The sequence below is a fragment of the Zootoca vivipara genome, chromosome 2 (assembly GCF_963506605.1).
Source record: "Zootoca vivipara chromosome 2, rZooViv1.1, whole genome shotgun sequence".
NCBI lineage: Eukaryota > Metazoa > Chordata > Lepidosauria > Squamata > Lacertidae > Zootoca > Zootoca vivipara.
The window spans coordinates 78,440,576-78,458,946 of NC_083277.1; the positions used below are offsets into that span (position 1 = coordinate 78,440,576).

At 40.8% G+C, this 18,371-nt stretch overlaps 1 protein-coding gene across 4 annotated transcripts in view; it reads right to left on the reverse strand.

Moving 5' to 3' along the window:
- The window catches only part of TENM2 (teneurin transmembrane protein 2), a 645,216-nt gene that overhangs the window by 10,457 nt on the left and 616,388 nt on the right, over positions 1-18,371 (reverse strand). For all 4 annotated transcript variants that reach the window (XM_035105136.2, XM_035105139.2, XM_035105137.2 and 1 more), the window contains 2 exons: positions 16,419-16,594; positions 13,214-13,449 (listed from right to left, as the gene is read on the reverse strand). In XM_035105136.2, the coding sequence (XP_034961027.1) occupies positions 13,214-13,449; positions 16,419-16,594 (412 nt within the window). The remainder of the gene's footprint in view (positions 1-13,213; positions 13,450-16,418; positions 16,595-18,371) is intronic.

Genomic DNA, 18,371 nt, shown 5'->3' on the forward strand with positions numbered 1-18,371 from the left:
ACAGAGCATGGTAGAATCACAATAAATAAAACCTCCCCTTCAGTATTTCAAGCACTACTACAGGTTCCACATAATATCTGTACTGCATTGTTTACTGTGACAGCACCTGCACTTTGGAACTCCCCACCTATTGCAACAAAGCACGTGCCTTTGCTAGACTCTTTTCGGGCACCTGCTAAAAAAATTCTTCTTTAGGCAAGCATACCTAGATGCTTAGGAAGTTGAAGTATTTTTAATTTTAATATTTTAGCAGGATTGTTTATTTTTCTTGATTTTACTGCTGTGGTGTTTTTTTGTTTTGGTAAACCACTTTGCAGGTTTTTTAAAATATTTTTTATTAAATAAACAAATAATAAATATAAATAAAATAACACAAACCAAAACACAATCCATCCTGTATAAGTATCTGTCCATAGTTGCCAACTTGTTATCAGAAGCCCAGAATCCACATTCCTTTGTAAGGCAATATGAAATAACGTAAAACCATTTTTGCAGGCAAAAAACAAAAGGGAAAAAAATCAATGGGGGTGTGTGACAAGAAATTTTACACACCGGGTACCACCTGACCTTCCTATGCCCCTGGCTCAGAGGCACCCTGTGCTTTAATTCTGTATTTTCTGCACCTGGTCCTAATAGATATTGGGGGTTCTAGAAGAAAAAGTAGATCTCACATTCCTGAAATCTGGTATATGAGTATGAAAAGATGGTCAAGGAAAGTGTGTTTGGGATTGAATATGAGACATACTATAGGATGGCACATCTAATAGTAGCATTTACCCTTTTCACCTCTCAAATTCTAACCATTTTCCCCAATGACATCTGTTAGTTTACATTTATCATGCTTTTAATACAGGCCCCAGTCAGTCAGATGGAGAGCTTCTAAGAGAGATTCTTGTTGCCTGCTCAGCAAGGTGCTCTGTAGCACAAGTATTGGCTAAGCTATAAATTACATTTGACTGCTGCCCCAGGAAAGACAGTAACAGATTGAAAAAAGAGTGGACTATCGCATCTGCACAAGTGCAGTATAAGGCCATGGGCATTCCTGTCCCTGCTGAACATGCATGCTGATGAGCTGACTCACAGCCAGAAAGATGTGTTGTTTAATGGCAAGCTAGGGAACTTGGAATCAGCCTGCAACACAGTCAACATTCATTAGCCTGAGCTAGTGCTTCTCACACTAATGTGGGTAAGATTCTATACACAGACAGAAAACAAAAAGTCAGTGTGGAATCTGAAATGCTTCTGCTGACATTCCTGCAGCAAAAAACATGCTCTGTGTGCAAATGCAAATAGGGCAAAGAGTGGAACTAGTGTGGACTAGCATAATGACCTGTCCCCCTTAAACTACTCACTTACAAAAGTCTTCTTTATCATGCAGAATTCCCCTTTCAGCTATCCTCTCCCAGCTATCTATGTATATAGATTTCTCCTGTCAATCACAAGCTCCTCCCCTCAGGTTACTGTGTCAAGGAAATTTGAAGATTTTAAACTTCCAGCAGTTATGGAGTTTACAATATCTTGATATTTGAGCCTCTGAGTATTTGCTAGGTTTCTGCATTAACCATACACTCCCCAAACAAGAGAGATATGGAACAAACAGGAAAGATATTTGTGCCCCTACGATAAGCAATGGTCCATACAAGTAGCGAAGGAAATCAAAGACCAATTCCTTCATACACTTAAATTTTGAAATCACAGATGAAGTAAACACATCTATATTCTCTTAAGAAATTCCTGACAACCAGGTCACTCCATATTGATGCATCCTGGTGAGAGAGCAGACATCAGTAAGAATTCAGAATGTTGGGACCAATTGACATGTACTTGCCACAGGGTGAAAGAGGAGAGCACAAAATATGGTCTGAAGCTCAACATAAAAAAACCAAGTTCATGGCCACTGGTCCCATCACCTCCTGGCAAATAGAAGGGGAAGAAATGGAGGCAGTGAGAGCTTTTACTTTCTTGGGCTTCATGATCACTGCAGATGGTGACAGCAGTCACGAAATTAAAAGACACCTGCTTCTTGGAAGAAAAGTGATGACAAACCTAGACAGCATCTTAAAAAGCAGAAACATCATCTTGCCGACAAAAGTCTGTATAGTTAAAGCTATGGTTTTCCCAGTAGTGATGTATGGAAGTGAGAGCTGGACCATAAAGAAGGCTGATCGCCGAATAATGGATGCTTTTGAATTATAGTGCTGGAGGAGACTCTTGAGAGTCTCATGGACTGCAAGAAGATCAAACCTACCCATTCTGAAGGAAATCAGCCCCGAGTGCTCACTGGAAGGACAGACCCTGAAGCTGAGGCTCCAATACTTTGGCAACCTCATGAGAAGAGAAGACTCCCTGGAAAAGACCCTGATTTTGGGAAAGATTGAGGGCACAAGGAGAAGAGGACGTCAGAGAACGAGATGGTTGGACAGTGTTCTCGAAGCTACGAACATGAGTTTGACCAAACTGTAGGAGGCAGTGGAAGACAGGAGTGCCTGGTGTGCTCTGGTTCATGAGGTCACGAAGAGTCGGACACGACTTAATGACTAAACAACAACAACTTGCCACAGGAATGCTGCTGAAAACAACTTTCTACTTTCAGGAGAAATGTGAGTTTTCAAATAAAAGATAATAACATTTTAGATTGAACGGCAGCAGGCCTGAATTTTAAAGCTTGGCAAGGGGGTGGACTAGATGATATTTGGAATCACTTCCAACTCTACAATTCTATGATTCTATTGATTTTGTTCAAAACCATTTCTCACCATGCAGTGAGAAGTTTCAAGTGCAGTGCTTACCTTTCCTCCTTTTGGAGGAAAGATCACTGGAGACTTCTGGCATTTCAGTAATGCTTGATTAATTTCCAAGTGGAGCACAGGTGGGACAAACAGGATAATGCTTTCCTAAGGTAAAGGGACCCCTGACCATTAGGTCCAGTCGTGACCGACTCTGGGGTTGCGCGCTCATCTCGCATTATTGGCCGAGGGAGCCAGCGTATAGCTTCCAGGTCATGTGGCCAGCATGACAAAGCCGCTTCTGGCAAACCAGAGCAGCACATGGAAACGCCGTTTACCTTCCCGCTGTAGCGGTTCCTATTTATCTACTTGCACTTTGACGTGCTTTCGAACTGCTAGGTTGGCAGAAGCTGGGACCAAGCAATGGGAGCTCACCCCGTCACGGAGATTCGAACCGCCGACCTTCTGATCGGCAAGCCCTAGGCTCAGTGGTTTAACCACAGCGCCACCTGGGTCCCATAATGCTTTCCTACCAGGCAGCTAATCCACTGTATGCATCAGTTCCCTGGAGAAAGTTATCTGCAACCCAATATGCTTCCACAGCAAACTGATAGTCTTCAGCTCGCTGACTCTTGCTTCTGTCTCTAGTCTATCTCATTCTGTGTTTCTTTGTTCCAAAACCACACACACACACAAAACCTGCACCTTTCCTATAACAGAAGCGGGTAACACCTTCCCCATTTAGAATATTCCAGAGAAATCTCCCTGCCATTGGCTCCCAATAGATACTGTAATCTGTTTAACAAAAGACCCCAGCCCTCTTTCAAAATAAGTCTTTTTGTTTTCTGAGAAGCAACCTGGATTAACAAGAACAATGTAAACCATTCCCTTATTTGTTTTTCACAGTCCACAGTTAGGCTAGGCAACACTTTGTTAGGACCAACCAAAATATTTATTCTGTGGATTTTGCATGCTTCAAGAAATTTAAGGCAGTCAGCTGACCTGGCACCAAATGTTATGGGCCTCAGGTAAACCAGTTTCCCCATTTGTTTGAATCCTAAGCAGCAAATTGTAAGAATACCTAATCCAATACACAGCTTTATGTTACCTCTTTCATGATAAAATGTCACAAATCAGGGCCAACCTTTCTGAGATTTCCAGAGCTCTTCATTAGGCAAGATTGCGGACAAAGCAAGGTAGAATGGGATGGGGGTGTTATGGTAAGAAAAGTACATGAATTACGGTGGATGTTGCAGCTATAATGCCAGCTTTTAGACTTGCTTCCAAGATGGAGATTGCAGACTCAATAACCTGCCATTTCCCCCTGGAACACTGCCTTCTGCCCTAGTCATATATTCACCACCTTCTCATTCCAGTGCAAAGCACCCTCTGACACTTTCTTTCTTTTTCTTTCTTTCTTTCCTTCCTTCCTTCCTTCCTTCCTTCCTTCCTTCCTTCCTTCCTTCCTTCCTTCCTTCCTTCCGTGCATGCTAGCATGAAGAAGCTTTCAGCTCTTGTTTGCTGATATTCCTCCAAGTATTCACACAGTGTATATAAATGGATGTCCACATGAGGGTAATATACATACAATGTACAATAATTACTTGTTCTGATAAAAATCATTTTGATTAATCATGTCATCTTTATTCTGTTCTCAAATAGTTCACTACTGGTACCATAATTCCTTATAAAAGGAGGTAACATATAGATCAACTCTCAACTCTACCTGTTTACACCCAAACAAGTAATTCCTTCTCCAGCATTACAGCAGAACTTTTAAATTGCACAAGTGCTGGAACATGGTGGGAGACGCCATGTCCTGATCATATGGTTGGCAGAAGCACAAGAACCCTCTGGATGTGACTGGAACAATTCTTAAGGTAAGCAGCTTTCAGACTGGCCCTCCAAGTCTGAAACACAACCTCCAACAGACCAAAGCATTTACAACAGCTTTCCATGTTGTAGCTGTAATCTTTGCATTGGGTCTTAGTCAATGGTAACTATGCCAAATGGATGCCATATTCCTCTATTATAGGCAGCTGTCACTTTCTTCAGATTCATATTTTTGAAGGTCACACAATAAACACACAACATGTAAGAAGTTGGTGGTTTGGGGTCTTTCAAAAGTGGGAACAAGGAATTGTAGTAACCTTAAATGTGGCATGTGCAAACAGTGAATGCTGTAATACGAAAGATAAATAACTGCATTTACTGGAGACGGACCAAAGAATCCAGGCCAACCCTGTAATCTAATAAAGCTTCTTAAGCAATTTAATTGTGAATGCACCATTAATAAAGTAGAAGTCTTTAAATGAGATATCTTTTGACAGCAGTGACTACTTAAGAAGTATTCATCAGTTCCTGAGAATCTGTTCTTCAGCTTATATTTTACAGTAGCTTTGATTAAGCAACATTTTCTCTTTTCCAAATTTAAACAGCACATCAAACAATATGGAAATAGACCCCCAGCCTTTCTTGAGGACATGAAAGTTATTCTGAATTATTTTCACAGCAAGGGTGAGCTCAATTCCCACCCCAACCCACTCTGTAGGAATTCTGTTACAGAGAAAGCAATTTGAAAATTAATACAACTCTATATTTGTAAGGAAATAATTTTTAATTATCATTCATTTTCTGCATTCTGATTTTTTCCACTTAATGAAGTAGGTCTCTCTTTACCATGGTTTTCATTTCCTCAGTGGATAAGTCATAAAAATCACTATTCATGCAGGATTTCCCAGAAAAGGTTTTGATATTGCCAAGTAGGCTGTCTCCAAAGAAACAAGTACCGTAGCTTTTTTATTTTTAAATGAATCTTTGTTTAAGCAACAACTATCCAAACAACTCTTGAATGATGTTTGCAAAAGATAAGCTTGATAAGAACAAAAAATAGAAGGAAAGAAAAGACAATACAAAATATAAACCTGCGGAACAAAGGAAGTAAAACATTGTATAATGAGAAGGACCGGAAGTATTTAAGTAAAGTTAAAGTAATAGGAAAAATATGTATTCGCTATGGTTTGCTCCAGATGTTTGGCCTACAACTCCCATGATATCTAGCTAACAGGACCGGTTGTCAGGGATGATGGGAATTGTAGTCTAAAACATCTGGAGGGCCGAAGTTTGGGGGTGCCAGCTCTATCATGTGGGAGTGAATTCCATAGTTTAACTATGTGTTGCATGAGGAATACCTTAGTCCTCAATCTTTCAACATCTATTGGATGACCCCAAGTTCTATAATTATGAGAGAAACTTCTCCCAGTCTATTCTATTTTCTCATCATGTCCAGTTTTACACACTTTTATAATGTTGCCCCTTACTCGCCTTTTCTCTGAGCTTAAAAGCCTCAGATGTGACCTTTCTTTCTACAGGAATTGCTCCAGGCCCTTGATAATTTTGGTTGCCATTTTCTGAACCTTTCCCTTCTCTACAGTATCCTTTTCGAGGTGCCACAATCAGGCTCTGGCTTTTTTGCACATTCTCTAAGGCAGAGAGAGTACCTGGCTGATTTAGGAGACATGGTGACTGTAATACATTTCGCCCTTTTATTGCCTGCTTGATTTTATAATCTCAGCCTCATCCTACAACCAGACCCTGGGAAGTAGGTGTGACAGAATTGAATTTATTATATGCCATCATTTCGACACAGAGTGTTTTGTTACAAGTGCTCAATGAATGGCTTAATGTTGCCCAGTATTTTGAACCCAGGTGGTCTGGATCGCAAAGTTCTACTCAGGGCCGTCTTAAGCCTATCCAAGCCATGGTGCAAAGATCCCTCCGGTGCCCCCCCCCCGTTTCCCAGAGTTGTAGGGGGGCAAAGTTGTTCCCCCAGAGTTGTTGGCCTTTTTTTTTAGGGAGCTGATACCACGCTTACACATTATCTCTAACAAGCCCTTAGAACAAATGAAAATAGAATGAAATAAAATGAAAAGGCAGAAGAAAATCCAATGAAGTCATCAATTCCAAAGCAAGACTCATTCAAGACTCATCAGTTCTTCTAATTCATCCTCATGATTCAAATCACCACATAGCAAAAAGTTAAAGCAATCACCAGTTTGTTGTTCTTTAAATAAATGGGGTCACAAAGAGTCGGACACGACTAAACAACTAAACAACAACAACAATAAAGACACAGAGAATGAAGTTCCCAGCCAATTTGTGTTTAAGTACAAAGCTGATGTTTTCAAATATTGTGGGTGTTGGGGGTGGGTGTAAAGCAGTGACATCCTGAACCTAAAAAGGACCCAAAACTTGGGTCACAAAGGCTGCAGCCCTAACTGCACTTACCTGAGAGTAAGCCCTGCTGAATCTAATAGGACCTTACTTCTGAGTAGACAGTAGGAATGCAGCAAGAAACACAGTTGGGAATTAGACACACTTTCTGGGGAGCAAGTCTCTCACACAGTTGCTTGGGGGAGATGACTGCAAAGGGACCATAGTTGGGTTGTGCGTGTGTGTTTTTCAAAAAAATGTAGAATTGGACGGGACCCTGCAATGCTTTTTACATAGCTGCCAAGTTTTCCCTTTTCTCGCGAGGAAGCCTATTCAGTATAAGGGAAAATCCCTTTAAAAAAGGGATAACTTGGCAGCTATGTTTTAGTGTGCATTGATCTCAAAAACCTTCAGTGCCTATTTTTTAGTTGGATAGGCAATTAACAGGCTTGTTTCACAAATACAGGTAAGGGAGAAGGAGCGTTGCTGGCTTGGTTTGGTTTGCCTTTGTTCTAGTTTTTAGCATGTGCTTAGTACCGTAGTTTCAGGCTGTGAGCTGCCCTGATATCTATGGGTGGAGGGCATAGATATATTAATAATAATAAATAATAATAATAATAGTGATGATATTTTTCGCAGGGCTTGGAGTGAGCGGGTGATGGCCAGCTGCTGGAATGAATGGAGTTGGTGCTAAATGGTCTGGCGTGCTTTACAACTCCTAGGGACCTTGTTGGTGGGGTGGGGTGGGGCTGGAGAAGGAGCCCACCCCCGAAGAAGAAGAAGAAGAAGAAGAAGAAGAAGAAGAAGAAGAAGAAAGTGAAGGGAGGAGGCTTCCCTTCCCCGGGATAGAGTTGCCCGTAACATTAAACACAGGGCACGATTCCAGGGAGAGAGAGAAACCAGGGCAGCAGCTGCTGCTACTCACAGCTCAGGCTAGATGTAGCTGAACAGGACGGGCAAGGGTTGCAAACCCAGGAGGCTCCTCGGCTGGCTAGAGGAGGAAGAAAGGGGGGCAAGTCAGGGGCTGCCTCTCTTCTTCTTGCTTCCTCCTCCTCCTCGTGCTCCGCTTCCCCTCGTCATAACCCGCCTCCCTCTTCCCAAAGGGTGGGCGGGAGAGAGAGAGAGAGAGAGAGAAAGAAAGAAAGAAAGAAAGAAAGAAAGAAAGAAAGAAAGAGAGTACTGCACGCCAGCCAGCCATATAGTTGGCGGGGTGCAGCTTCCATCCTAAGCCTCTGCAGGGATCGCTCTCCTCCTGCAGAGGCTTGGGAAGAAAGCTGCATGCCTGCCAGCCATATGGTTAGCAAGGTGCAGCTGGCAGGTGTGCAGGGAAAGGGGAGGCCGCTGGCAAAGCCACGCAGCTCCCCCACTTGCTGGGGCGCCCCTGAGAGGCCGGTGCCCTGGTGCAACGAACCGCTAAGCCAAGCATCCCCAAACTGCAGCCCTCTAGATGTTTAGGCCTACAACTCCCGTGATCCCTAGCTAGCAGGACCAGTGGTCAGGGAAGATGGGAATTGTAGTCCAAAACATCTGGAAGGCTGAAGTTTGGGGATGCCTGCACTAAGCCCTATGGGAAAGACACCTCTGGTTCTACTTAGCTATACCCTGGGACATCGTGGTTAGGCAACCACCACATCAGTTCACCATCTGGAAGTGTGTGGGGGGGGAACTACATGATTATTATAGAATGAGTAATCTCTGATGCACCATTCTAATAATGGAATATGTATGGATGTGTCTATGTGCAAGCAAACAAGGTTCATAAACATTACTCAGGAACATAGAGCACCTGCTCCGAAACATCATTTTCTACTGGCAGAGTAAGAAGCACCACAGAGTATAATTGCTGTGTCATATTAATTATATGGAAACCCAAACAAAATGACTAATTCCCACATTCCCACTCTCTCTGGGAACAAGAATAACATTATTGCCAATATCATGACTTTAAATTATCTAGTAAACTATTTTGCCTTTCTTCTGCCACCTACCCACACACCTGTTCTTCCACGCTTGTGTAAGGCACAAGAGGCAATTCCTACTGGTGCTTACTGACTCTCCCAGCAAACATTTCTCACTTGAAATTAAGTTGTATGCAAAAGAGATGAGTCTTCATGAGGACTCACATAAAACAGACTAGCATTCAATTTCTGGCTGATAACTTATTTTGTCAGTAGGTGCTAATACTTGTCTTCACAACAAAATTATAGCACACCTCTCATTTTGCAAGCTTAATCATGGTTTTCATCTGATTGATTAAAAGTAGAACTTTATGCAGCATAGGCAGAAAGGGGCAGAAACAACTTCTCTAGCCATTTCAGAGAGCAGGCTTAGCAGAGGTCTTTTATATAGGTGTGCTAATGGTTCAGCATGATCCCCCCCCCCTCAGTTTTAGACTTGGAAAGCCACTGAATGTTTCATTTTCCCAGGAGTATTCCTTGTGGCACTATAATAGCCAGTGCCTTTTCACACGGTTGGCAGTTATGGGCAGAAATAAATAAATAAATGAAAGCTGCCTCAGACAAAGATCCACGTTGTCCATATTCCTCTTTCCAACAGGAGTTCAGTCCTCCTCTGTAGCATGAGTAGGGAAATGTACAGACTGAGGGCCAAATCACATTGGTAGAAACTTATTGAGTGCCACATTCCAGCGGATTTCTGCAAACTTAACTCTATGTTCTTTCCGAGTGAATACATGCAAGAACCCTAACTGCATGTGATGCAAAAAAATCTGTTAAAACCCCACTTTCAAAAATCAAAAATATATTGGGAACTGAAACCAATTAACAGGTTTCTGTCCAGGTGCTACCATTACCTGACTTTCTCAAGTTCACCTCCAATCTTGTTAGTAATGCTCTGGGCACTCCACCAAACTGTCACCAGCAAAGGAAAGGGGAAAAACAACCCCTCTTTAAACACAGAACACAATCAAATGTGTTCACTTGCTTCTGTGTAAAGTATTCTCCATTCCTGATGCTTGAGAAAACAAGACCAAAATATAATCTCATAGTTCCCCTGAGCTTATACATAGAGCTTGCTTTTTGAGCCAGTGCTCCATCCAGGAGCTTATGAAATACAGTAGTAAGAATACAGTGCTTTTGAACATGTGCAGACATCCTTTCCTTCACTATCAATAATTCCTTTCTCTCAGTGTCGAGGAAACCAAAACACATTCTGAATGTTGAAATTTAAGGGGAAAAGCTTCTGAATTAGGTGTTGTTTCCAAGCAAGATTAAGAATTCCTTCTTAGTTGTACAATTCAAATACAGGTGGCCATGATTTTAGGTGCATCCAATTGAAGCGTGGTCACCCACGAATGGGTCCTTTTGGACCCAGAAGAGGGTGTAATGGGGCATAACAAGAGGAGCATACTTATGCTCTGTCGACACTTGCAGGGGAACAGGAACAGAATCTCCGCATGAAATGATTGTCTCCTGTACTGTCCATTTCCCCAAAACAATTATTTGATTTTTTTTCACATTGGGCATATCAGTCAATTAAGCAGCAGGCAAAATTTTTAAAAACCTTAGAACCCACTAGGCTCCATTAAAAGGTGTTTAGCACTGTTGCCCAAGACTCTAATCCAGGGGTCAGCAACCTTTTTCAGCTGTGGGCCGGTCCACCATCCCTCAGACCATGTGTTGGGCTGGGCTATATTTTTTTTGGGGGGGGAATTAATGAATTCCTATGCCCCATAAACAACCCAGAGATGCATTTTAAATAAAAGCACACATTCTACTCGTTAAAATACGAGGTAGGCCCCACAAATAACCCAGAGATGCATTTTAAATAAAAGGACACATTCTACTCATGTAAAAACACGCTGATTCCCAGACCGTTCGCGGGCCGCATTAAGAAGGCAATTGCTCTAATCCTATGCACACTTACCTTGGAGTAAGCTTTACTGATACAAGGCTTACTTGTCAGTAGACATGCATAGGGTTGTGCTGTTGCTGCTGGCTTTTAAAGTCTAGATTTTCTCAAAATCTGCTATTTTCAGCCAAATCACAGTTGCAAATCACAGACATATTGAGGCATCACAATTAATCACAAGCCTTCACCATTTGTCTCCATCTGGAGGGCAGCACTTCACCAAGGTGTTGTCCATGACTGACCTGAGTGTTGTATTTTATGCCTCCTGTCTGCTCCTTTGCTAGGTATTTTCTAGTGCAGCTTTTTAATTTAATTCACTATGCAGTTTGAAAAAAATGCTGAATTAAAATAAATGAGATGCAAATACTTTCAAAGCTTTCCCTCTTGTTTTCAAATTGCACTTTCAGTCCACTCAACCTGTTATAATCTCATAGTGATTTTCATTTAAAAGAGCTAAATGGATATGTGATTACTGTTACAGGAACTAACACAAGACAAATGCTGAGGTGTTGATAGGTAAAGCTATGTTTTGATTTGCATATACATGGTGCAAAAAAACCCATAAAATCTAACTCTGGCAAGAATTCAGCTCCAATACTTGTACATTTAACTTCTGCTAATTACTGCAAGTATTTCTATTAAGGCTTTATTACTCAGAGCCAGGACTATATCCATTTATTTTAGGGTCTTACTTATTATTTGAGAGCTTCCTCAACCTGCAGGGTTAATTTTATGCAAAGAGTATAACACAACCTCTGCAAATATTTGAAGTTGGGTTGTGGTGTGTGGGTGTGGAACATTCATTGTCCTATATATATGAGAGAATCTGCAATGGTAAATATGGAATGATGTGACTACCAAAAAGTTTCAAAAGATATGTTATCTGCCGAATGTGACTGTGTTCTGCAGGATTTCAGACTCTGAGCTTTGCAAATGAAACAGAAACGACTCATTTAGCCCAGAAGTCCTCAACCTTTTTGTGCCTCCCAAGCTGAAATGTTTGGTGGAAAGCATACACAGTCGTAGTAGCGTATATGGTTCTCTATCTTGCCAAAAATACAGCAGATCTTACCAACAGCCCAGTCACAACAGGATAGTATAATAACATTGCCTAGGGGCCTTTTCTGTTGTAGTGCCCAGTCTTGCCTGACACTATCTGTGTTATCTTTTTAGTGTCAGGAATGCTTATTTATTCAAGTAGGCTTTTATGAATGTTTAATTTATCTGGCTTTTTAAATGCTTTTCTACTGTGATCTTCTTTTGTTGTACTGGATTATTATTCAATGAGGACCCACCTGCGCTATACATTTAAATCAGTATCATACCACTTAAAACAGTCATGCTTCCCCCTTGCAAGAATAATGGGAGGTGTAGTTTGCAAAGGGTGCTGAGAGTTGTAAAAAAAAACCCTATTCCCCTCATAGGACTACAATTCCCAGAGTCCCTGCAAAGAGGGACCTTTCAGCACCTTTAGCGAACTACCGTACCCAGGAACCTTTAGGTGAAGCCTTGACTGTTTGAAACCAGTATCATGCCACTTTAATCTATAGTGCAGATAGTGCCTAGGACTGTATCATTTCAAATTGTTGTAAAGAGATATGGAATGGTGTACACCTGAAAAAGAATGACAACTACAGGCACCAGGCATCAAAGCCAGGTGTGCTCCAGTTAACATTATGGTCAGGAAGTACAATTTAAATTGTCCCTTCTTCCCCTCGTTAGTCCCTTCTTTCTGGGGCTTTATCCCAGTCAGGCTCACTTCTAATATTGTAGCTCAGATTGGGGTGGGGTTGATTTTGGTGAGTGGATTGTGGGATAAGATTTGCAAACAGAGCTTGAAGCTTATGTGTACATATAGTTAATTTAGTTCAAATAACCCGATTGGTGGTAGGCATTGGATTATCTCTGAAAGGTTACAGGTGGGGGGGAGAGGTTGCTGCCATCACCTCCCCCCAAAATGCTGAAGGGTACTCCCTTAAGAAGTCCGGGGCATGACCAAGTCCGAAGCCGTGGTAGGTGAGGGCCAAAAGGCACGCCCCCTAGCAGGGGCCCCAGGGTGAGTCCTAGTTGATGTGCATCACAGGACTCACCCAACGGTGGTTAACCCTTCACAGACTGCCAGCAGAACGGGCTAGAGTTGGATATAGACGGTTAGATCCAATGCCTAAGCCAATACCTCTCTACATCCGTAATCAATAAAGTTGTGGCCTTTTAACGCCCATTAACCTTATGCAATTTGTCCAGTGTTTTTATTTACTCAGGGGGGGATCGGGGTATCGCCACACAAACCCAGAAATATATCACGTTCACATTTTATATGAAATGAATGATACAGAATATAGGAATTGATAATAGTCCCCATTTCTGAAACAACTTGTTTTATTGTAGGACTGGGTTGAACTTACCCTGAGCTTTCTTCCAAACACAGTAACTTTTCCTTTAATCTGTTCCTTTCTGAGGCGCCACTCTATGGAATTTAAGCCATTCTCCATTGGCAAGGAAATATTGCATCGTCCTATGGTTGGGGTCACAGTACCGGCTAGCACATGTGGTTCACTGTGGAAGCTAATACTCATTCCATTGGCATACATCACCCTTAAGGTGCCATTATTGCAGAGCTGATAGCTGTTCCTCACTTGATCTGAAGCAATAACAGGGGTGGGGGAGGGGAAACCTAGCAGCATTAGTCATAAAGAAAACATATTACCTAATCTTCTAGGCTTTCATGGTGCATCTGCAAATCTAAAGTGATGTTTCCCAGCAACTGTTGTGTGGTGGGGAAGTAGGTACAGTATTTGAGATGTTAGTGGTTTATGTGAAGAACAACATTATTAAAATTTGAATCCAGCAGAGGTGTTTGTTTATTAGGATTTTGTTTCCCACTTGCTTCTTAATTGTAAATCAAACTGTTTATTGATATTTTTATAGCAAATATCATTGATATTTGTGGCTACATGTATATTGATATTTTTATAGCAAATATCATTGATATGTGTGGCTACATGTATAATCTGAGAAAAAATAATTTTAATTGAAGTGTTGGGTCAGCAAGAAATCAATTCAAGTTGGAAATGAAAAAAAAGATGGCTGGAGCCTTTTCTTAGAAATAAGCAGGTTTTCCTTTTAAACTAGTTTAAGAGCTCCGTGTGTGTGTGTAGCAATGTTATAGATTAGGTTTTGGTCCTTAAGGCATGATGCTCACTCAGAATGAGCTGCCAGACACAATCTTTTGTAAGACTGTCACTCTTTATTCTATCTTGAATAAATAGTACTAGCCAAACAGACATCTGGCTTTTTATCACTGACAGAAGTTACAGAAATAAAACCAAGTTTATGACTTGGTTATACTCTCAAGTGGCTGTTGCAACCAGAACTATTCTTTAGAATAATAAAAAAAGAGTTTCTCCAGCAAGGCAATGCTGTGACCAGCTGCTATCCAAGAACCTCTATCCTTCTGTCAGAAAGACAAGATCTACATAATTAATCATCCGGTAGCACAGAAATAAAGGCATTGCAATACAGGCAAATAATTCATAAATGTTGGCATTTATATGTCAGAAGGCTATTGTTGTGTGACAATGTTTGTTTTCAGTGACATTATTTCTTAATTTTAAAAAATCAACAAAATTCATTTCACTGCAGTTTTGGTAACAGTGTCATAGCATATGAAATATGGAATTGCTTTTGTAAGGCTCCCATTAACTCCCTTACAAATCCCTGCTGCAGTGGCTATGCTGTAAATTTGTCTTCTGAAGCTGAGGAAATCTAAGCCTTCCTTAACAGAATAAACAAGATTGTTAGTTCTCTTGGCAACTCTCTCCTGACCTCAGACTAGAGGTAAATGGGTCACAGGAAAATAGATGAGTGAATAAAAATGCTTTAAACTGACCCAAGGGAGAAAAACCAGCTTGCTCATCTGTACTTGATTTTTTAAAGAAAAAATATTTATAATTTTCATTTATATACATTACAATCATTTAACCATAATTTCAACATTTTCAATTTTGACTCCCTTCTCCCTCTTTCTGCAGTTCCTTACATTTATTTTCATTCTTGCCTGCATACTCCAAACTGCCTTAACTTATTCTTTTAACCGTCTATTCTTATATATATATATGTATAATATATATATATTCAAATCTGCAGGTTTTTACAATAATCCTGCCAATGTTTTGATCGGTTTACAGTTTGTTTGTTAATACTCAATAAACCCCTTCTATTGCTTTCTAAAAAATTTGTTGTTCTTGATTTCTTATTCTTCCGGTAAGTTTTGCCATTTCTGCATACTCTATTAGTTTCTATATCCAATCTTCTTTCATTGGGACCTCTTCATCATTCTACTTTTGGGCTGTACTTGATTTTTGTGTGCATGGTAATGCACTCACACATCTGTTCCCTGCATCTGTGCAGATCATGCCCTGGAAACTTTCAAGAGTAGAAGTTCAGGATAAGACACTCATGCCTGTTCCCTCAAGGTACAAGTATTTAATTGCTGCACATGCCTCAAGGGGGAAAATAATGTCCCTTGCCTCATGACTGAGACATGAAAAATGTCCCAGTTGAGAATGAGGCATCTTTAGCGGGAAAAGGTATGTGAGTTGTGATCATCTAAGGTAACATCACTTAGTGACTGGTATTCAGGCAAAAACAGCAACACCCTGTTTAGAAAGCTCTAATGAATTATACATCAGACCTTGCTCATACACCCAAGATGTAAAGCTTTATGAACATCATTACATTGGGTCAAGTCGTATGGAGTGCAGGTAAATTCTATCAAGGTGGCAGGGCAAAGCCCACTAAACATGTGGGAATTGAAAAGTGCTTTCCATGTCAGGAAAACATGCAGAAAAACCATATCTTGACTGAGATGGAATTGGATATAACTTTAGGCAAAAAATATCATTATCAAGGTATAAAAACACTTTATCTTGATGGTTGCAAAAATATGGTGAGTTACAGAATAAGTCACATGCTAGCTGATGTAACAGCTACCAAAAGGGCAGTTTTAAATTATAACAAATAAGTGTCATGTGCCCATGGGGGAGCCAACAACCCAAGTACAAGGGAGGTGGAAGCAAGTGAACTCAAAGGCCATAATTTCAGATGTCTGCAAAGTTGACTTCCAGAGAAAAGCACAGAAATATGATGACCAATCAGTTCCTGCAACCTTGTTTAGCAAATTCCTTCCTCTGAGGGCAGGATTTATTTCCTAAACAGATGAGGCAGCCATCACAGCTTTTGGAGATCTGTACCTTAGTTCCATCACTGTAAATACTTGTGAAACAAAACCCACTGCCCCATAGGTGCACATGGCAAAGGAAGAAGCAAACTGATTAAAATAAACAACCACAAATCACGAAAAAAACCCATCTAATTACTATAAACCAAGTAACTAAAAGTTCCCTAAAACAAACCACAAAAAGACAGGGACTTAATAAAGCTCACTGAAGAGAATCTCCACTAGGAAGGTTTCTTCAATGTGACTGTTGCATCAGTCAAAAGAAAACTGAAGGAAAGAGTTTTCCTCCTCCTTGAGGCATGTACATTAGGTAAGATATCTTTGCTTGAAGAGTTATTGGATAATGAGTCTTTTGAGAAGCATTTCTATACCTTGAACAACTGTGTAGGATGCCTCCACAGAGGAGAGATTGGTAATTACAGTGACATCATCGTCCCGGTTGGAGTTTTCAATATCAATAGTAATGGACTTTTCCATTTCACGATGAAGGCTGGTTACTACACCAGTAGGGCGAGTCACATTGGTTAGGCGTCCTTCATGGTCATAACTAAAAGATGCAAGAAAGAAGTCCCACACATTTAACTTTTCAAAAATGAATGGAGCCAATATATACTTGTACTTTCTTAAGTTAAAAAATATGAAATTGATTTGAAAGTCTAGAGAATGGAAATAAAAATATCACAGGAGCAAATTATTACAGCAAAGATGAATGATGTACAAAATTCTCCAGTATCAAAGCATTTTAGAGAAACAATTAACTGTTAGATTCATGTGTCAAGGCTAATAGAACCCTAGGACCAGAAAGGAGTATGCTGCATCTGGCAAACCTCTGGGGATGCCCTTTTCCCTATGAATCTTCCTGGAGAACGGTTATTTGGATACTCAGTTTTTCTTCCTGATATATTTACAGAGTGCAAGAACATCTTCTCTTTGCCTCTGCTTACTGAGCAACCATTATTTGCATTTTCCGCTCATAAGATAAACTAAAAAAAAAATATTGCAGAGAATTTCATTCTTTCAAGTGTGCAGTGACATTATCTGCCTGGAAATGTCTGTGAGAGGGACAGCAGAAATTTCAGTTGGGAGAAGGAAGAATAAGCAAAGTCCAAATGTCACTCTTGGAAATGTTAAAATCTAAATTGCAAAAAAGCAATAAATTTTAAAAGCTTTAAATGTAAATAATTTAGCATTCAAAAATAGCAACATTTTTACCTACATATCAGAAGAGTTAGCTCACAGGTGCATATCAGGGCATTGTATCTCAGGCAAACCACTTCCGTTCATGTGCTTCCTTCTCCTGATATGCACTTGTGCAATAACTCATCTAAGATATACCATTTGCCATTGCATCTGAACCAGCAAATTATGTTAGTATCTCACAAAGAATGATTTGCAGTTTTGGTTTGGACAGCAAATACAACCTATAGTTAGTGGTTACATCCACTACATTCCAAATCATGACTTGCTATAAAATGCAATAACCAGTGTGCTACGTAAGTTGTGAGGTCTGAATTTTATCATGTTTTTCTTACTGTGACTTGGTATTAAGTGTGAAATGAGCTAGTGAATAGGACCAATACGTTGACCACAAATAAAAGTGATATTTAGGGGAAACTGTGTGTCCTGATTTCCTTGTTTCTGTAGCTATTTTGGTTAGTCTGGAAGTTGCTGGCTCCCACCCAGGGCCGTAGCTGGGTGTGTGTGTTTGAGGTGGGCCCCCGCCAGGGGCGCAAGCGATGGGGGTCACACAAAATTGGCTAAAGATATGTCCATAAATCTAACTATTGATTATTGCCTCATAAGAAATGGTTTTAAATAGAGGGTGAATTGAATGGGTGGAATTGGGGGGTTGGGGGTTGGAGGAGAGGCGGAAAGAAGAGCTGCTTTGTCTGTGGCTAGGGGGCACAATCTGGATGGTTCTGCCAGGGGTGGAAGATCACCTACGGTAGCTACAGTTCTGCTTCCACCGTGGGGGAGCAGCCTCTGGACAAGTTCGGGATCTGCTGTGACCAAATGCTATACATTTTGAAGATAAAGGGTACTCTATGTTGGAGAAATCTTTACTCTGCAGTTACTGCAGCTCCAATTGAAATGCATAATGCTACACTCAGTTATAAGGTTAGGCAGATCTTTGTGTCAGAAGGACAGAGGCGCAGTTTTGACAGAGAGGGCAATCTGATGCCGGTTTCCCCCTCCTCACTCCTGTGGCAACCTCAGAGACATTTGCCATACTGATGTCAGAGAAAGTGAGGTCGCTAGGGTCAAAAGGAGAGCATGCCAGGGAGAGGAGCGGGAGAAAGCATTGATCCAAAGAATGCATAGCC